The sequence below is a fragment of the Alligator mississippiensis genome, chromosome 5 (genome assembly GCF_030867095.1).
Source record: "Alligator mississippiensis isolate rAllMis1 chromosome 5, rAllMis1, whole genome shotgun sequence".
In the NCBI taxonomy this organism is placed as follows: domain Eukaryota; kingdom Metazoa; phylum Chordata; order Crocodylia; family Alligatoridae; genus Alligator; species Alligator mississippiensis.
Window position 1 is genome coordinate 168,422,643 of NC_081828.1, and position 21,830 is coordinate 168,444,472.

The following is a 21,830-nucleotide window of genomic DNA, read 5'->3' on the forward strand; positions in this document are numbered from 1 at the left end:
TGTCACTTGCTGGACTCTACTGTTCGAACATGGAGCAGAACATGCCCCTTCCACAATCCCTATATTGTGCTGAACAAAAACACAAGCTAAACATGGATAGTCTGGGTCAGTCAATCAGGGCTGCCCTATGCACTGTTGCTATCTGTCACCAGGCAAACTAAGGAAGCCTGCACCAAGCAAACTAAGGAAGCACACTGGGATGTGAATGCAGGGCCCCCACCCCCATGGCTGGACAGTGTCAGTGCTGCAAGCTTTCCACTCTTTGGGACCATAGCATTAAAATACCTGTACAACTGTACAAGCAGCTCGGGGGGGGTGGGGGGGGTGTTCTTTTTAACCAACAGAATAAGCCTGGGAGAATCTCTCCAAGATTATTTAAATGCAGGCCTGCAGCGCCTGATGTTTCCCTCTACTCCTTTGTACTAGTGCACAGGATCGGCCACAATCTAGCCCAAAGTGTTCTCATAGTTAAACTAGTATTTTATCTAAAAATTGTATTACATTGTTCAATCCATGCAAGTTTCCTGTCCTTTCTAAAAGGATCAAAAAATTTCCAATGTATGGATGTCAAAATTGTTACGTGCATCACAAGTATTTCAGCTTTGTAACATTTTTCAATAGAAGGCTATATGCAAAATAAGATCCAGAACCTAGAATTTCTTTTAAAGTAACTTCAGTTTCATTACTAAAAGAATTCTGAATTCAGTGGGTTTCATTTTTTGATATTCTACTGACTAAAAACGTGTTAAACTAAAAACAACTTTTTTCAAGGGATGTGCAGAAATAGTTACACGTCGCCACAATTACTGTTTAAAAAAATCCAAGGTTTTGGTTTAAGATTTTTGATAGTAAGTTTTAATACAACCTCCCAAATGCACCCTGCAGAGTTCAATATAAAGATACACATCTTCAACAAGCAGCTGCCTCTCAATTTAATTTGCACAGTTTTTTCATGCTCCACTGGTGTATTAAATGCTGCTGCACTCTGTAGGAGTTTATCTATGATAAACCCAACAGCTGGCTGCTTGCTTCATACTGACCTTCTCAAAATGTTTTAGTACATGTCACGCAAGCATTACAGTATTACAGATTTAAACTGCCATTTCAGTGTGATTGGCACACAAGTGTCATTTCCTCAACCACCTATACGCGAACTCCAACCTGAATCTTTATTAAAAAACATACAGAAGTCAGTCAAGTTCATAGCTGAGGCAATTTCAAATGCTTTTAATACCAGGTCTAAATATTTTCCTGCTCATTTCTTTAGCTGAACATGTTTTAGAACCTTGTAATTAAGACAAATTGGGTAATCAAAGAAGAATAATCTTGCTTGTTACTTTACCATCCATTTTGCTTGAAGCAATGATAACAGATGTCAATTAGGGAAGAAGGGGAAAAAAAATGAAACAAAAAAAGGACAACATTCATATTCTAGAATAATGCCACTTCAAGAAAAGAATGTTTCATAAATTTACATTTATGCTCATGAAACTAAGCAGTTAACACAAAAGACGATTCTCTGGAAAACAGCTACCTCAATAGAATAACTATTCACCTTTCATGTAGGTGGAATAGAAAAAAAAAATATTCTGACTTGATTTGGAAGAAAAACCAAATAGATTTTGTCATATGTATTTTCACATTTTAACACTGCTACATATCTGACAAAGCTAGAGTTCCTCTAAAAGGTGCAAGTGCGTGGAAGAAAAAAGATTTTGTTATTAACAGTTATTTTGTGGTAATGCCTTAAGGTCACAATCAGGAAGTGCACTAAAAAAAGCACAAGAAAATAGTCCCTCCCCATAAGTCCTTAACAATCTGAAAGACTGGTCTGCAGGAACCTGTTCCAGCTTCTAATAGATTAGTGTTTCAGGCACCCATTTTTATTCAGGATCATTTTTATTCAGATTTTATGCTCTGGACCTATTCTGCATGGATTTATAATTGCCGTGGTATGCATTTTCTGAGCTGGAATGTCCATTTCTTTAAACAATTACTAACAGGAAGAAAAATCTTATTTATGCTGCCACAGTAGTATGGAAAATATTCCCCCATTGAACAACACTATTCTGGTACATGAAAGATGGCATATTTAATTTTCACTATCAGATAGGTCTATCACAACAGCGGGCAAAATATAGCCCGCCCAGCCCATTCTATCTGGCCTGTGGGGCCTCTAAAAACTTTAGAAAATTAGTTTTTATCTGCCCCTCGCTGCCTGTCAGCCCTCCAACCCTCAGCCCCAAACCAGAAGCCTCTGGAGCTTCCGGCCTCACAAAGTAAGGTAAGATTGGATGGGGGGAATGTTGGAACAGCCCAGTGGCTGAGAGCCCCAGCTGCATCCTAGACCAGGCTGGAAGGGGGGGGGGGAGGGGGAGCATGGGGAATGGCTCTGCAAGCAGTGAGGGCTGCAGAGAGTAGCAGCAGGACACCACTCAGCTGCTTCTCCTCCCTGGTGCCAATCTGCCCGGGCCCAACTTGTCCCGAGCAGCACATAAGAAAGCCGGGCTGGCTTTGCTGCGTGCTGCTTGGAACAGGACAAGACGGGATGGGACAGGCCCAGCCGGGTTGGCACCGGTGAGGAAAAGAGGCTCAGCCAAGTACCACTCAGGACCAGCCTGGCCCGGCCAGAGTGGCACGCAGCTCAGCCATGCCTTCCCTTACTTCTGCCAGCCTGTCCCAGTGGGTCCCAAGTGGCATACAGCTCAGCCACCGCTTCTCCTTGCCAGTGCCCTCCCAGCAAGGCCCAGCCGGTTCTGAGCAGCACACAGGGAAAGCAGCGACTGGGCCGTCTTTGCTGTGTGATGCTCGGGTCAGGACAGGCCTGGCCAGGTTGGCACCAGTGAAGAGAAGTGGCGGCTGAGCCACATGCCACTTGGGAGCCCTCAACAGCTCACCAAAACATGTTAAGCAGCCCTCTACCTGAACTAACTACCCACCCCAGGGCTAGATAAATTCATGGATGATAAACCTATTAATGGTTATTGGACATAATGGTTCAAGATGTTTCCTCCAGTATCTCTCAGCCAATAATGGTGGATACCACAGAGGGTACTGAATAGGAAACAGATTACTCTAGAAATATCCAGTTCAATGCACTCCCTCTATAGTAGTAGCGCTCAACCTTTTGCACCACTCATCAGGCCAGATGAGTGGCACAGAATCTGTCTTCAGGCCATGGGGCCTGGCACCACCCCTCCCACCCCCCTACATGGTAGAGGGTGGGAGGGGGTGGTGCTGTGTGCCAGGATTGGGTCCTGGTGGCCCAGTACCACTCCCTCTTGCCACCACACACCAGGACTGGGGCCCAGAGAAGATTGGTTTTTGGGGGACCGATATTGCCCCCTCCCACACCAGGATTGGGTCCTGGGATTCAAATACTGCCCCCTCCTGCCCCAGCATTAGGTCCTGGGGGACCAGTACCACCCCCTCCCATACTGGGATTAGGTCCCAAGGGGGAGACTGTACCACTCACTCCCATGCAAGGACTGGGCCCCAGGGAGTTGTATCAACCCCTCCAATGCCCTGAGCAACATGACTGGGTTTTAGGGGGCCGGTAATATCCCCTCCCACTGGGACTGAGTCCAGGAAGCTTGATGCCACCACCATCCACTGCCAGTCCCCACATTGGGACTGGTCCTGGGAACATCACTGCCCTCCCTTGGCCATGCACGCTGGGATTGAGTGCTGGATCCAGTGCAGAGAACCTGGGGCTCCTCACAGATCCAAAGATCAGGCAGCAGGGCATGGGTGCCACTACTCCCTTTCTGCCACATTTCTGGACCTGCGGGAAGACCTGTGGCCCTGACGACATTACACCATAGGTTGGATCTAGCTTGAAAGCTGGAGCTTGAGCATCCTTGCTCTACGCTACAGTTGCGGGGGGGGGGGGGGGAGGGAATTATTTGGGCTAGAGAGCCACTTAAGGAGTTTTGGTACATTGTTGGGGGGAGGGGGGCATTAATGACCCAACCTTGGCCTTCTATCACAGCTGTTTACACCACCTGGGGGAAGCAAGGAGATATCAACTGATCCCAGCCCCAGGCTCATCAGCCCTGCACCCAGCACCCCAGATGGAATTAGTGGGTGGGAGGGGTCTCCAAAGAGACCAGCCTGGGACTCCTGTGGGCAGGGAGCCCTCAGCCAGGTAGATGGGATGGGACCACAAGCAGGCAGGGAGCAATATATAGGACTAGGGCAGGAGGCAGGGCCAGGGCCCGAGGCAGAGCCATAACCTGTTCCACCCACATCCCCGAGTTGGGCATTGGTTCCATGGGCAGCAGCCTGCCCACGGAACCAGAGCCCATCACAGGGATGTATAGGGAGTGGATCGCAGCTCTGTCATGGGTCCCAGAACTATGCTGTCACCACCCTATAATCCCAGCCCCCAACCTGGTCCTACTCACCCCTCCAACTCCCAGACACCACTCTGCCCGCCTGCAGCCCCATTCCATTCACCTGGATGAGCACACCCTGTCCCTGGGGGTGCCAAGCGGGTCTCCATGGAGACCCTACTCGCCCACAACGGGTGTGGGGTGTATGGACAGCAGGTCCGGGGCTGGGGTTGGGGGACAGCCTGGCAGCAGCAGCCGGAAGTGTGAGGGCAGAACAAACTGTTGGCACAGGGGCTACCAAGAAACCAAGTCTGGCCACCGTGCCACCCCACTGTCCAGCCCTGTGGAATACAGTTCCTGGCATGCCCAAGAACCGCATGCAAGGATAGAGCAGGATGCATTCTGCACCAGGCAGCATTTCAACACCAGGGGGCCGATGAGACTAGCCACATGTGCCATGGCTGGGCTGCCCTCCCCGAGCCTAGGACAGATGGGGCCAAGGAACCCGCAGCAGGCTACACAGAATCAATTGGTGGGCCAGATTTGGACTGCAGCCCATATTATATATGTACCCCTCCCCGCCCACCCCCGGCGCTCTATAGCATCCATGCTGCCATTGTTGGAGAAGGGATACCGGACTAAATGGACAAATGGTAGACCCAGTATGGTACGTCTTACATTTTTATGTTCTCTGTCACACATGGTTAGATCCACATGCTTGCAGGGGCAGTAACAAGGCTATTAATTCCCTATGGAAAATAGCTCACTGTAAGTTTCTGTAAATTAAATGTTGTTTCCACGTTATAAGCCTCATCAGGATATTACCAACAGCTCACTTGCCATTTCAAGCACAAACTACAGTGCTCAGCCAATAGCTACAGCTGTGAGGGTAATATCAAAGGTTAAAGAAGAAAATACCCCTAACTCAAAACACTAGCACAATTTCACCTGCCAGAATTAAAACTATCAGTGCCACTGTTAACCTTATATTTACTTTACTGAAGACAGAAACTTGTGTAATGTAACATCAAACAAACTATTTGTAACGGCTGTCTCTGCTAGGAAGTTTGATGAAAATTTAAGGACATGCCCAGCAATATGAAAACCTACCTGTTTTTTTGGCTATCAGAAGCTTCAGATTTGTATAAGCATACAGTTAAAGATATCCCAATGGCATTATACAGAAGTCAGACTCATCCTATTTTTTTAAAGAGAAAATTCATTACCATAACCATTCAGTGTCTTAATCTATTAGTGGAATCTGATGGGGACGGAAGGAATCATTTTAGAATGGTTCTGCTCATTCCTGTCAAAGACTTGAGAGTACTGACAAGAAACTTCTATGCTTGTCTGAACACTGTCAGGATCAAGATCCAACTTTAGTTAAATTTTGTTACTGCACTTAACAACATGTAAAACCACTGGGAGAAGACAGAGATACAATATTTCAAGAGGCTGATGGTACCCAGCTTACTTAGTTACCTGCTCCTCAGACTTTTAGACTGAAATATTTCTTTGCCCTCCTATATTTGATATTTGGCAGAGATCAGGATGAGAATGAAAGCTAGCAGTCTGGAAAAGACTGAGGTCATACACAGAAGAAATTATAAAATCTTTGACCAATCCCTCAAATGAGGGTATATGCTTGTCAGCTGTCAAGATGATCTTCCATATCAAGCTGCCATGCATACAAAGCAAAAATACTAGAGAGGAGAAGAGGATGGGCAGGGCACAAAAATGGTTCCAAAATACACTGTTGTAGTTAGCAAGTAAAATTCAAGGTGTTGGTTAATATCCAGATAATAATTCTCTTTATTTCAGCTACTGAAAGATCCCTCCAACCTGCCATAAAAACTGTTTCCCAAAAATAGCTGAGATGAATTACTATAGGGCTGAGGTTCAAGGAACCAAGTTGCAGGACCTCTCCCTTGGACTTCAACGCCACAAGAAATTAACGAAGACTAGGTTTATGAAGCAACATTATATTTTTGTCCACTGTTGTCAAGAACAGTTGACCGGCTGACCATTTAATCCTCATTTAATCTTCTTCTGTCATTTAAAGTTTTTACTGCTTCTTTTTCAAGTCATTAATATTATCTTCCTGTACATGGGAAATGCACATCTTAATGTGAACTTCACTCCAGATGCCTTAGTGGTAAACCCAGTTGAAAAGCTTGAAATACATTTTTTTTTTTAAAGGAGCAAATTGCATTCTGAACCTTTAACTTCATTTCTCCTTTAGAATATTAGCTTTTACAAAAAGAGTTGCATCAAGCAAGCAGTTCAGGGCTATGAAGAAAAGAGTTCCCAGCATATCCAATTAAGACCTTCAGAATATCTCTCTGTACGTTGACTTCCTATATTAGTAATCAAGATTTATCATCCCCTAGGGAAATAATGGCCTTTGTGTTACCTCTGTCAATCTTTAGCACACAGGTCCATAAATCCTGATGTTCAAATGCATCAAAGTCAACATCTTCTTAATATATATGATATGAAGGATGTTAAAAGAGTACACAAAAATTGAATGTCAGACTAGACAATACAAACACTCTTCTAAATCAAAATAAGAAGAGATCAACTAATGAAATTTCATGCATGCCCTCAAAGAGGTGTTCATTTCTGGCTGTGGAAATTTCAGAGAAGTTTCCATCACTAAAAATCTTGTCAGGAAAGGATGCATACAGACCTGCACCCATTCCCTCAGACCAGGAAGGTGCAAGAAATATTTCAGGAGGAGACTGAAGCAATAGCTAGAAAGTGGTATTTAGAGATTTGCTTTTGGGAACTGGCTTGTAGGTAAAGTAAATATTGCATTAGGACAATGATCCAGGGAAATGGCAAGGGTTAATTGATTTCTAAAAGCCTCTCTGAGACAGTTTGCTTCAAGGCCCACTGTGTCTGAAACCAGCAGATACACAGGCTGGGAAATTGATGACATGTACCACACTGTTCTATAACATGAACAATGTGTACCCAAACAGAGATAAGGAACTCTGTAACACTGGTGCCAGGTCACAGTGCCAAACTGCAGAGCCCTTGGGATTTCCAGCTTTGGTGACCAGACCAAATTAGGAGGACTGGTAAATAACCAAATTAAGATGTGTACATGTGACGAATGTTGGAACAAAGGAATATGCCAACAGGACAAAATGTGAACAGTATGACATCCACAGGGGAACCAATTAACGATGCCCAGGAATGAAGAGTCAAAGGGGATAAAGAATAGGAAAGCAGGGATTTAAGAGAAAAAAAGTGTCTCTGAGAGGGGAACCCGAGGCCACCAGGGACAGAGGGCACACCATCAGCCCACCTAACTACCAGTGCCCACATGAAGCAACAAGGCAAATCCCCATTAGCTCTCCAGACTGATCAGCCCAGTCTGGGAAACAGATGAGGGTAGTAAGGAGCAGCTTCTCCTCCATTCTGCTCTTGTCACCAGGAGCATACTAAGGTAGCAGTAGACAGAACCCATGGCTGCACCCCAGACTGTGGACCACTGTCTGAGGAGCAGGCAAGGGGCAAGAAGCAGGTGTTCCATTCCTCTCCCAGGCTAGTCCAAGAGGCAACTGCAGCAGCCAAAGCTCCTTACCAACTCCCCAGTCTCAGCAAAGGACAAGGGTTTTTGCCCCACTGTTCTACTCCCCTCCCCAACCAAGTTGGGAGGGAAGCATACAAGCATTCTTTCATAGGTTTCTTTTTCAAGAGAAATCTATGTTAACATCTAGAAGATGTTTCTGCCCAAAGAGGTCATGTTTCCCTTGGAAGAAATTGAAGGAACACTTGTAAACTTGTAGCTTCTATTGGGAAAGCAACAACTTTTCTGGTAGAAACTTAGCATGTGCCAGGGCCAAAGTTCCTGTCACCTACTGAAATACGCAGGAATAGGTCCGGGATCACCTTTTAAACACATTTAACTTATACATTTAAGATAATTTGAATTCAGTATTCAGATTATCATTTCTAACATCTTACCTGCCAGCATCAGTCTCCTTGAAGATTCCATCTTGGTTAGGACATAGTTCACAGCTAGGTGTGACACCACATTTACAGGCATCACAAAACCAAGGTTCAGTGGAGTTTTCTGAAGCTGAACTCATAATAGAGTCACTCTCTCCATCAACTCCATAGCAACCTGAAGATATAGAAAACAATTAAATATAAGGAGATAATATGAGTTTTGAAATATTAAGGGAAAGGTTTTCAACTAATCCTACACAGGCTTTTTACAGGTGTAAATAGCTGTAAGCACAAAGTTGTACCCACACAAACAAGGTAAGTTTCTTGGTTTTTAACTGTGACCTGCAATATTGGGGGCAGGGGTTGTGTGCATTTTAAACCCATTTCTTCTTAAAGTTCAACAAGGAGGTCTAAAAGGCATAGGTTTAAAAAAAAGGATGTTTTATTTGTCTATTTTTAATCGGGAACTGTCAAGTTGGGTTCTCCCTGGTTTCTTAAGAAAATACCTAAGAGGTGGTAGAAGTGGCTTATTGTGGACCTTAACATTTCAACTAAAATGAAGAGGGTGTGAAATTTATAACAAAGCTGCCTTTATTCGAAACTTTAGCAGCTGAAGTTAAATTGATATTAAAAAGAAGGTTTAAACTGTACTTTAAAAAAAATCACTATTCTGGTTTGCTGGTCACATTGCATTAGTCTCAGCTCTATATGGTTTTCCTGGCAGAATGTTAGTATAAAAACCAAAACAATTAAAAAAATTTCAGGTCCTAGATAGTTCTGCATCATTAGAGAACAAAAAATAAATGAAGGGGCACAAGCAGATTTTCCCCCTTTCCTTTAAAATGACATTGGAGAACACAAATATCATTGTTTATAATATTCCTGAAGTATAACTGGGCCAACAATTCTTTCAATCAGGATTTAAAAAGTTGCAATAAGGATGATACTGAGTTCTGTCATGAGTCCTAAACAGGACAGAGGATGGATTTTTTGGTGTAGTCTTGCTAGTCTGCATCCACCTTTCTACACACATTTAGAAGCACCTAGGTTATGGGAGTGTTCACTTCTATCCTACCACCAAGAAACCAACACGTGTTAAAAGAAAGCCACATTAATCACCACTGCAAGAAAATAAAACAAAACAAAAATCTTATCAAAGTGCAAAACACAAAGAGAAATATATCATATTCTCATCCTTTGAAACTCTTCCTAACTTCTTGTGCCATTTTCACGACTATCACTAAGAAATCTAAACAGAGCTCTTTGGCTTTTTTCCAATCCACCTCTAATTTTCCGTACAGAAAGCTTTTTCTGTTTTCTGCCTACATAGTAATTATGCAATGGTATCTTATCATTCTCCCCAATCATTCAGTAAGCCAATATTGTATTTTTCTTCTTCTGCTCCCCAACAACCTTTTTTTCATGAAGAATACAATGTTTTTCTTACAAGATAACAGAAGTCTGCTCAAAATTCTCACACAGTTTTTAATGAAAACACATAAAAGAATAATATAATTTCCTAAAGTTATCCTAAAATATTTTTAAAGTCAGTAAAATCTAGTCATGGCACAATTTTTAGCTAGCCCTGAAGCACGTCATGGCATAGCAACATTTCAGTGCTTGATGCCGGGACAATTAAGGAGTCATTTAAAGATATCATAAACCTCAAAAGGCATATGCTATGGGGAAAAAAAAAAAGATGTTTTCTCAGAGTTAAGAGAATTTATAGAGGATGCCTGCTATTCAGTTATATTACAGAAGTTGCAGAGTTTGTACTGAGTAACTTCTAACATTAAAAAAAAAAGGAATACTATAATTAAATTAGGTATGAGTTACATGTCACTGATACCCGCAAGGGATGGTTACTCCAGACCTCTCCCACCTTGTCCGAGTATGCCCTGAAGCCGGCCTGGACTTCTTCTAACTCTGAGACGTTGGCGTTTCAGTCCCTGATCCCATATCCACTAGAGGAAAGGAGTACACCCCAAATGCAAGCAGCAAAGCAAACGGTTTCTCTTCAATAAAGATAGATATTGGGGCAAAGGCCAGAGCAAAAACACTCTGCCCTCTCCAATTAAGTGCAAGTCCAGCCTGCACAACTCTGAGCACACCAAATTTAGCTCAGCTGTTCTCCCTCCAGTCCCCACAGTCTCCGAGTGCCCTTAAATGAACTTGGCAGTTGACTTGCTCTCTCGACTTCCTCCAGATTCTCCAGCTCATCAGTTCATCCTTTTTCCAGCTGCTCTGCCCACTGTGATGCTTATTTCCTCCAGTTTCCCTGGAAATCTCCTGGGCATCACCTCCTACTCTGCTGTTGATATTTTAGCAAGTATATTCAAATCCTTGTGGAAGGATGCATCTTCTACCAGGTAGAACAGCAGCCTGACAGACAGCCCCATATTTTCCCACTTTTATAAGTTAGTCAGAGAAACTGAGATGCATAACATTATAATGTTAAAACAGAAATATTCATAGATTGTAGAGTCGGAAGGGACCACAAAGGATCATCGTGTCTGACCGCCTACCCCAGGCAGGAAAGGGGACCGAGGTCAGACGACCCCAGCCAGGTGCCTATCTAGCCTCCTCTTGAAGACCTCCAAGTTAGGTGATAGTACCACCTCTCTCTTTATTATTATAATAAAGTTCACAGTCCATTACACCGCTGTTCCTTCTCATCTGAATGCTTAAAGCATTTTGTACTCAGAACAGATTCATAGATTGTTAGGGGCTGGAAGGGACCTCGCAGATCATCAGGTCCAGCCCATGACATTTTGAAAAACTTCTACTGTTGGAATCTGTCAATCTTAGAGAAAAGACTACAAATAATACGATTGTTCCAATACAGAATATAACTATGACTTCTTCTGGTTCAGTCACAGTAAATGACACAGAAGTGATGGGCCTGGAAGATTCAAGCTCATAAACTGGAATACACAACAACCTCTGAAATTCTGCAGTAAGGAAATTTTTTACATATAAGCTGCATTCACGGGATCATCTGGGTCTAACTCCACAACCAAAATTAAGGCCAGAATAAAGTCGTTAGAATAGCCATGGATCAGGTGCTTAGTTTGCCTGCGGGTGCTTGTCTGAGAATATGGACAGACTTGCATTTGAAACACTTGGAGAACAGGAGTACCTGCTTGCCTCTTGGCCTTCAGTCTCTAGAAGTTCTGAAGAATCAACGAGGTGATAAGAGGGGAGCACAGTATAGCAGGATGCCAGAAGACATTTCACTTCATTTCATAACGAAGTGCTTCAAAGATGGACCTCTTTTCTGCGGCTCATTTCTGAAGCACTCTGGTCACAAATGTTTACACCATCACTGTTCAGAGTGCTTCAAACAGAATATCTGTCTATAGTCTGAGATGGGGGCTCTCTAGCTAGTCTCTCAAGTGAAGCAACTGGGACAAATAGCGACGCATCAGCATGAGGGGAAGAATTGGCTGGAGGAGATCTTTCCCTTCTCCAGTCCTGACTTTTTGGCTCCCAGATGAAGTGTTTAATAGAATATAATTATGCCAGGAGGGAGGCTGCCGGAGTATAAAGGATAGAAGGGAAAAGAGTAATAGAAAATTAGGGTTGGAAGGCATCTCAGAAGGTCATCTAGTCCAGCCCCTTGTTCAAAGCAGGACCCAAACAGAACATCCCAAACAAAGGTCTAGCTGGGTCTTCAAAATCTCCAAAGATGGAGATTCCACAACCCCTCTGGGTAACCTATTCCAGTGCTTTATTACCCCCTCCTAGTGAAAAAGTTTTGCCTAACCGCTAACCTAAACTTCCCTTGCTACAACTTGAGACTATTGGTTTGTCCTCTCATCTGCCACCACTGAGAACAGTCTCGCTCCATCCTCTTTGGAACTATCCTTCACATAGGTGAAGGCTGCTATTACATCCCTCCTCAGTCTTCTTTTGTTCAGATTTAGTAAGTCCAGTTCCCTCAGCCTTTCCTCCCAAGTCATGTGCTCTACCCCCTAACCATTTTGGTTGCCCTCTTCTGGACTCTCCAATTTGATCACAACATTCGTGTAGTGAGGGACACAGTACTCCAGATGAGACTTCACCAGTGCTGAACAGACAGGAAGAATCACTTCCTTCAATCTGCTGGCAACACTCCCAGTATGCTGTTAGCTTTCTTCACAACAAGGGCACTGTTGGCTCATATTCAGCTTATTGTCCACTTTAAACCCCCAGCTCCTTTTCTGCAGAGCTGCTGCTTAGCCAGTCAGTCCCCAGCCTGTACCAGCTCATGGGACCATTCTGTCCTAAGTGCAGGAGTTTGCACCGGTCCTTATTGAACCTCATGAGATTTCTTTTGGCCCAATCCTCCAATTTGTCTAGGTCACTCTGAATCCTAACCCTACCCCCTCCGGTGTATCTACTACTCCCCCCAGCATGGTGACATCTGCAAACTTGCTGAGGGTATACTTCATCCCATGTTCCAGGTCATTAATGAAGATCCTGAATACAGCCAGCCCCAGGACCAACTCCTGGGGCACTCCACTTGATACCAGCTGCAACTAGACATTGAGCCATTGATTACTACACTCTGAGCCCAATGATCCAGCCAGTTTTCTATCCATGTTACAGTCCATTCATCCAACCCATACTCCTTTAGCTTGCTTGTAAGAATGTTGTGGGAGACCATATCAAAAGTCTTGCTAAAGCTGAGGTATATCATGTCTACTGCACTTCCCTCTTCCACAGAGCCAGTCATATCATTACAGAAGGCAATCAGGTTTGGCAGGCATGACTTGGCCTTGGTGAATCCATGCTGACTAACCACCTTTTCCTCCAAGTGTTTAGAAATGGATTCCTTGAGGACCTGCTCCATAATTTTTCCAGAACTAGAAAGGCAGTGTAATCTGAATCCTACAAAACAACCCATGTAAAGACCATCCCCTTGTCTTGCCCCCAAAGCAGATACAAACTCCATAATTACCAGATATGATTATATTCAAAGCCAAAAGGAATAATGTGACATTCAGCTGGTTTTACTGACAGTTTCAGGCCCCAGCCTTGAACCCAGGGCTTTTGTCTGCCCAACACAGCAGCTCACCCCAGCCTGCCAGCACCCCAGCAGAATGCAGGGAGAGTGTTCTGGCCACATGCATCTGTATCTGGGTCTAGGCACGTGCTCACTCTGCCACCAGAGTAGCCAGCTAAGGTGAGCTGATCTCTTACCCCTTTCCATATAAGCTCCTGACCCGGAAGGGGAAGTATCCAGACAACAGGGTACAACTTTGTACCTAGGCTGCTGCACACTTGGATTGTGCTGCTGACTGACAGATTCTCTGGACACCTTACCCGGCTAGCCTCCTGACCTCACATTCTGCCTGACCCTCTATATGACTGACCTGACTCTGGCTTGACCTCCTAGATATCTGATTTGGCTAGCCTCCTGACCTCCCGCTCTACCTAACCCTCTAGATCTCTGACTTGGTTCTCTGGACAGATCTCCTGGCTTCTCCTGACCCTGAGGTAACCCCCAAATGTGGCCACCCATGACCCAGCATGACAGACAGCTGGCAAGAGGAAACAAGATATTGCTTGGGAAGCTCACTGGGAGCTTCAGGAGTATATCCTGGCTAAAGCCAACAAGGATCTCCCAATCAGCAATGTACTCAATCCAGCTTCTGACCTTTCCCACGGTCCCCCCAATTAGATCAGAACGACTTAGCCAACAATGTATAACAGTCAGATAAGTTAGGTGCAGAGAAGACCCAGGAAAATGTGCTAGCCTCATTGTAAGAATATACCAAAGAAACAACGACCACAGTTCTTCTCCCCAACTGCCAGTGATTGGCTTAATTACAAGGCTTCCTTTGTACTTCTTCAACAGGTGGACACTATGACAGCTTACAGACTTAAAAAAAAAAAAAAAAAAGTGCTTCACTTTAAACTCAGCACACCTCACACCAAGCCTGGCACATGCCCAGAAGAGACATCATGTTAGTTCAGAGGTGGGTAAAATGCAGCCCACAGGCCAGATGCAACCCGCCAGGCCATTCTATCCGGCTTGCGGGGCCCCTAAGAAATTTAGAAAATTAATATTTATCTGCCCCTGGCTGCCTGTCATGCAGCCCTCAATGGCTTCCCAAAACTCTGTAAGTGGCCCTCCACCCGAAATAATTGCCCACCCCTGTTAGTTTGACCTGGCTCCCCCAACCTTTTGTACAGATTGTGCACTTCAGGGGGCTTTTTTGGCACTTTTATTAATAGTTGATTGGATCAGCTTTAGATATAAGCACCCAAAAGTCCTGCTGAAGCACGCAATCTATACAGATGCTGCAGAGCCAGGTGGAACCAACACACTGCTTCTTCTACTAAAACACAATTTTGTTTTGTTTTTTTCCCCCCATGTGTCAGCATCTTATTTGATTAGATTAGGATGGATTCAGTAAGACCTCTAGATTCATGTATGAGTGCTTCTAAATTTCTTACAGGGGTGTAGGTTGTAGCCGTGTTGGTCTAAGGACATAGGCAGACAAAGCTCCTTGGGTGAATTTAATAGCTATTCTCCAACTATTTGGGTTGGTCTAATAAAAGATATCAAATTCACCCAAGGAACCTTGTCTGTCTAAATTTCTTAGTGTTTGTAGCCTATTATACTCAATACCCAGAAGCTATGCCCTCATCCTTGGCAGCAAAATACAGTAAAGCTAATGGGTAAAAAATACTTTTCCAGGGTAATAATCCCAGGACACTGCATTCATATTCCAGATGATCCCTCCTTAGTATAAGATTAGAGGTGCACATGTATCGGCAGTAAGTGCCATGTGCATGCACGCAGCTGCAGCACGTATGTGGTAAGCCTGACAACTTGAAGAGCAGCATCCAACTGGTAAGTCTGTTGGAGGAGAATGAGTGTGGGGGGAGGGAAGAATAGATAAATGCCCCAGCGGTCAGGGAGGGAGGGAGGAAAGGAGGCTGGGGCTGCCCAGCCAGAGCAGGTCATCTGGGGGTGTGGGGAGGGCAGCTCTCATTGCTGCGTGCACACTGGGGAAAGCAGGGGGGCACGTTTCCCCTGGATGTGTGTGCAGGGTAAGGACGGGCTGCAGCTGTGGGCTTGAGGGCAGCGCCAGTGCTGGCAGGGGAGGCTATGGGAATGGGCTACAGCCACCCCAAAATTTGCTGGAGCCCCGCCATAGCTCCCCTCCCAGTGCTGCCAACACCCACCCCAAGCGCAGTCCTGGCCCAAACCCCCTGCCAGGAAGAGCCCAGCACTACCACCAGTCCCAGCCCACAGTGGTAGCCTGCCTTCACCTTGGGCACAGATCTGGGGACACATGCCCCCCTGCCTCCCCTGTGGTGTGCGCAAATGGAGAGAGCCACCCTCGCCTGCATCCCCCAGACAAGCTGCTCATGGCTCTATCCTGTGCCCTTCGCCGGCTGGGCAGTGCCTGCTGCAGCCCCAGCCCTATTCCCACCCTCACAGCAGGGGCTTCAATCTGCACCCCACACCCCTTTCCTCCAACAGATTTACTGTCCAGACACTGCTCTCCAAGCTGCAGGTCTGCATATAGGCAATCAGATCGGTATCCACCAATATGGCTTGTTAATAATCAGCCATCAGTACTGGCCCAAAAAAATCTTTATTAGGGCACCACTGTATAAGATTATTAACAACCTCTATGTATCACCTGGAGAAAAAGACAGGCTAGTAAAATATATCTGTAGAGCTCTTAAGGGAATGTTGCAAGAATTTATAACTACTGAATTTTAGAACTGGAATAGTCTGGTAACAAACTTAGTGCCTGCAGCAAGAGTGGCCCCGAAGTCCTCTACAAGTTCTTTATTATTTGATTTCCTATGTGAAAGAGCACCCTACGGTATCCTAAGCCCCTTGCAAGAATTCTGACTGTAACAATTTCAACCTTGGCCAGTCTATAAAAAAAATACAATTAAAATTAGCAGGAGCCCTTCAATACAGAGAATCTGCCATCTACAAACACTCCTAAGGACAGTAATACAAAAAAGTCTAAGGTTCTGCCAACCAGAACACATTCCTACACTTCCTTCAGCAGACAGCAAATGTTAGCAAAGTGATAAAAACCCGCTCAAGTCATGCATTATACAGAAAAAGTGGGTTAGGACATCCAATCACTATATTTTCTTGCATACAATACACACCTTTTCCCTCAACAAATCACAGCCTCAAAATTGGACTGCATGCATTAAGCAAGGAAGCTGGTATTCTGCCTAGAATAGAAGCACTCTGCTTTGATTCCTACTCCACAGTGCAACCGCCATTGTGTTATTTGTGTTCATTAGTGTTTGGGCAGGTGAAGGAGTCAATTGACTGAATTGCTCTTCACTTCAGAGGTGTTAATCATCTCTCCATTTTAATGGTCTTGATGTTCTACTTATCAAGCTAACCTTTCTTAGAGCAATTTTGCTTTCTGCTAGCAGCTCCCACCTTGAAGACTGGCTCTTTTCAAAATCACAGATCTGCCCATGCAGACCAGTCTTCAGCAGCAGCTAGGGCAGGGGAGGGCAAAGTCTGGACCATGGGCTGGATCCAGCTGGCAGTGGACTCCATTTCCCAGCAGTCCCTGCCCACATGGCTGGGGCCCGTTTCTATGGAGACCCCAGCAGTAGCTGTGCTGTGACAGCGCAGGGCCAGGGTTTCCATGGAAACAAGCCTCAGCAGCACTGGCAGGGCACATGGCAGGGCAGGGAGTTGCTCCAGGATGGGGCTGGGATCCTGTAGTGGTGACAGTGTGGTCTGGAGCTGGGGCAGAGCTGCGATCTACTGGGGCAGAGCTGCTGAATGCTCTGGGCAGGAGTGTGCAGGCAGCGGATTGCGGCTCTACCCCGGCTCCTTACAACAGTAACAGCGTGGTCTGGAACTGGGGCAGAACCATGATCCGCTGCCTGCACGCACCTGCCAGGAATACGTAGGCTGAAGATCACGGCTCTGCCCTGGCTCCAGACCATGCTTTCCCCACTGCAAGATCCCAGCCCAGCTCTGAAGCAGCTCCCTGCCCTGCTGCACACCCTGCCAGCACTGCTGGAGCCAGTCTCCACAGAAACTCCAGCCCCATGCTATCACAGTACGACTGCTGCTGGGGTCTCCATGGAAACCAGCCCCAGCCACATGAGCAGAGGTTGCTGGGAAATGGAGTCTGGATACCGGCCAGATCCACCATTTTACCCACCTCTAAACTAATATTTCAAGTAGGGTGAGCAAGCTGAAGAGCAGGCTCTGCCCCTGCTCTATGGAGCATAAGTCCAGAAAAATCTATTTTCTCTATTCTCCCTTACAAAAACAAAGTGCATATTATATTCAGGGATGTGTGCACATTAGAAAATATGATAGTGGGGAAGAGACAAGACTCAAAGATATAACAATATGATAGAAAATGGATGAAACCATGAAAAGAGAAAGCAGGTCTATCTGTCCACCTGATGACTTCAGCTGAATGCAGAACCACAAAGTTACATATACCACCCTCAGGGCTTAAACCAGAGCTGCCTCTTAGGCAAAACCTCATTCATGCACAAAGAAAAGCAAATGCTCAAGTACTTTAATAATGTTATTTACTACTATTCCAAGGAGGGCTCAACTGGTAGAACACTGTATCCACCACAAGCCCAGAAGCTCTGTTCAGAATGGCCAGGTCCAAATCCCTGAACAAATGAGACAGGATGAAGAGGAAACTGGAGGGTACACTTCAGTGAGAAAGAAGTCTCAGAGCCAGAGATACAGTGCAAATATGTTAATCCCAAAATTGGATAAAAACTATCATATTTATAAAGATAGTGCAGAATTTGAAAAGTCATATTAAATTGTGATCCCTAGCTTATGTACTGGATGCACAAGGAAAGACTACCTATAACCATTTCGGACCTTACAGGTACTACCAGCAGATAAAACCTGGTCTCAGAGTCCAGATAGATAATAATTTTTACTAAATATTCTGGATTTTCCTATGTTTCTTCCTGAATTAAGTCTTTCATTTTTGGTTTTTGTCATAAATTTGGATTTGGGCAGGTTGAGAAATATGGCTGGTTTACTTACAGCAATTTGAATTTCAAGTAAGTTTCTATTTCACTGAAATTAGATAGAAGCAACTTGAAACACAGCACTTAAGAATACTGGCTTGCAATCAAAAGGTCTTATTTGAAGTTGTTAACAGTTGGGCTTCAAAACTGCCTAAAGTTTTTCAACAGCATCAAGGAGATTTCCTTGTACATATAAATGAAATTTATTTAAATGTATCTGTAGGCAAAGGATGACTGGGAATGTTTTCCAGAGCTTACTATATTTTCTTATGCAACCTACCCATTTATATAGGTTTGAGAACAATGGAACAGCTTATGTGCATGTCCAAATTGGTTGCAAGAGTAAATTCTTATCTGTGAAAACAGGTGAAATCCTAGAATATCTCAAGACAATTTGATAAGAAGGAAAAGAGGAGGGAGTTTACAACTATAAAAACAAAAAGGCTCTGCACATCCTGCCAATGACTTTGGACAAGTATGTCTAATTAACACACACAAAATCTAGAAAACTACTAGAAGCAGAAAACTACAATACACAATTAAAGTACTTAGTTTTCCATTCTGTTTTTATCAATAAAAGCACAGAAATTCCCAAAAAGTTGTATTTTTTTTTAAGAGGGCAGCATTTGGCATAAAATATGTTTACATTTAAAAACGATGCTATCACTTAAATATCTCCATTTTGTACCGTTTAAGATTCCAACTGGAACATTAGAGGGGGAAAAACAAATCTCTAGGTCTACTTTCCGCACATAATACCATTTTGAGTTCCCCACCATATGCTCATTGAAGGTCTTCAATTTGCATGTCAGTCAGTAGATGCACCTTCTCAACATAAAAAGCATAACTATAAATTGGTCATAAAAATCAGTGTACCTCCAAAAATAGCTATAGGATGATAACTAAGATACCACTGAAGAATGCCATGCTTATCTATGGACTTTTGGACACCACTAAAAAACAAAAATAATCAAAAATTTAACCAAACCAGTTTTTATAACAGACTATCAAAATCCCTGAAAATAGAAATATAAAGTTACTTTGGTATAGACTGTGAGAAGATCACCGGGCTTATTTTGAACAAGTTACTATATTAACTCTAATCCAAGATGAGGTCTGTCCTCACTCTCCCCACCCCCACTGAACATGCAGAAGAATGACTTATATTGGATTCAAGTATAAAACCAGTGGGGAGTGCAGGCAGTTGCTGCAACTCCAGATTTGGCTCTGAAGCCTCAGCTGCTTCCTGCCCCCACTGCTATTCCATCTCCACCCCCTCCTCACCATCAACAGCCTCAGCTCTTCCTTGCCCCCACAGCCACCTGTTCCCACCTTCCACTGACACTTACCCTACAGATCCAGCATGGCTCTGGCCCCACTCCTGCCCCTGCCCAGCCCACTAACAGCTATTGCAGTGGAAGTAGCTGCAGTCAGGCCCGAGTCTAGACCAGAGCTGCTGCCACTGCTGTTACCAGGCCAGGCTCGAACTGGAGCAACTGGGCTGGAGTGGGGTGAGGCCTTGCTAAAGCTGGAGAGTAAGTGGCAGGCGGGGGCCAGAGGGAGGGAAAGGAGACAGATGGGGGAAGGGCAGATGCCTGAGAGTGCAGACATGGGGGGAGAAGAAAGGAGAGAACAGGTGGCATGGGGCAAGACATAAGGATGCAAGTGGCAGGGGTCAGGCTGCTTATCTCTCCTACCACCTCCCCTCATACTGCCTCCCAACTCTTGTTCCTGCATTACCGGCCTCCCAACTCCTGCCCCACAGCAACCCCCACCATCTGCTAACCACCTGCCCTCCTGCCACTGCTTTCCCCGCTGCATTGGTGGGGTGGGGATGAATTTAACACGGCCTTCCAATATTTAGATTCTATGCATGCAAAATTATAACAAATTTATACATTTTCCAGGTATAGAATCCAATTACTGGAAGGGTGGGGAGGGGGGTCAGCTTGAATTTATATTTGTCTTGGATTCAGTAAATACGATAGTTATCCTAAGAATCTGCCAATGTTACAGTGATTTTCATACAATCTATAGTAAAGCTACCTCCAATAGAAAAATTAGATAATCCTAAACATATGCTAAATTAGCGTCACAAGTTTTTTTTATATAGAATTTAATTTTAGAACAGTGCGAGCATCACTTAAGAAAAAAAAAAAAAGCAGTTATTTCAACTTACTTATTACTACTAGGAAGAAAGTTTGGCCTAGCAAAAGTAATTCAAGGCTACACTGCATTTGTACGTGATAAGTTGATCTTTGAAAATTTACCAATTATTCAGTAAGAAACTATATTATGCATTACAATGACACAATATTTAAACAGAGGACTTATTAAAAATAAATTCAGCTATTTTTCAAATAAAATGGTCAGTCAACATTTTTGCTTGCTGAGCAGTTAAATTATGGAATTCTGCAATTAAATGGCAACATAATTTGTTAGTGTGCTTCATTACCCACTAACTAGTATAAAATAGTATAGTGCTCCAATTCCTCTAGTGACAGAAGTAAAATGTTGCATAATAAACTAAAACTAAATTCAGGACACTAAGCAATAATGTTATAGAAATTATCTAAGAAATATAGAAACACTCCATTCCAGCATTAGGTTCATCAATAGGGATTTTAAAAAGAATTTAAAATTATTAAAATGTTATTTTATAACCAAAATACTGAAGAACCAAAGGCCAAGTATATTACAAGATTATATTAACAACATAGCATCCGCTGTAGCTGTACAACATTACGTTCTACCTCTATTTTCTGCATAGCATTGTCAAAAAAGCTCAAAAGGTCTTGCTCAAGCCTAGATTGTCCATGGGTCTAACACAGTTAACATGCTTCAAGTCCTGTAATCAACAGCACAAAGGAGTGATATGGCTAGCATCATGTCTGGCTGCCTTCCAGTCCTTCACCCCAAATGATCACATAGGGCACCTATATATGTGCCAGACGTCTGTTCCAACATGTGCAATTTAGCACACATTGGAGCACACTCAACTAATCAAGTCTGCTGGAGCATGTTAACACATTCCAGCTGCCTTTCCATCACTTCTATTCAGTGTCTCCGTGCTTCAAAATGGTGGCGGGGGCATTTGAACTAAAGTATATTGAACCTCTAATTTCACAGATTTAATAGACATTAGGGCTGGAACGGACCTCGTAAGATCATCAGGTCTACCCCCTGCCCAAGGGGCTCGAAGTCAGCTAGAGTCAAAGGATCTCAGCAAGATAAATGTCCAAATGTTTCTTGGAAGTGGTCAGAGTAGGCGTTTGTACCACCTCTGGGGGAAGTTTGTTCCAGGCCTCGGGGGCTCGGACAGTAAAAAAGTTTTCCTTATGTCCAGCCTAAAACAGTCTTGCAGGAGTTTGTGACCATTGGACCTTGGCATCCCCTGAGGTGCTCTGGTGAACAGGTGTTCCCCCAGATCCTGATCCACGTCCTTTATGTACTTATAGGCTGCCACCAAATCACCCCTGAGCCTGCACTTCTCCAGGCTGAAGAGTCCCATAGCTCACAGCCTCTCTT

At 44.2% G+C, this 21,830-nt stretch overlaps 1 protein-coding gene across 7 annotated transcripts in view; it reads right to left on the bottom strand.

The window, feature by feature from the left end:
• Positions 1 to 21,830, bottom strand: part of PHF14 (PHD finger protein 14) — a 312,624-nt gene that overhangs the window by 237,790 nt on the left and 53,004 nt on the right. For all 7 annotated transcript variants that reach the window (XM_059728970.1, XM_014603199.3, XM_014603196.3 and 4 more), the window contains exon 5: positions 8,310 to 8,469. In XM_059728970.1, coding sequence (XP_059584953.1) covers positions 8,310 to 8,469 — 160 coding nt within the window. The remainder of the gene's footprint in view (positions 1 to 8,309; positions 8,470 to 21,830) is intronic.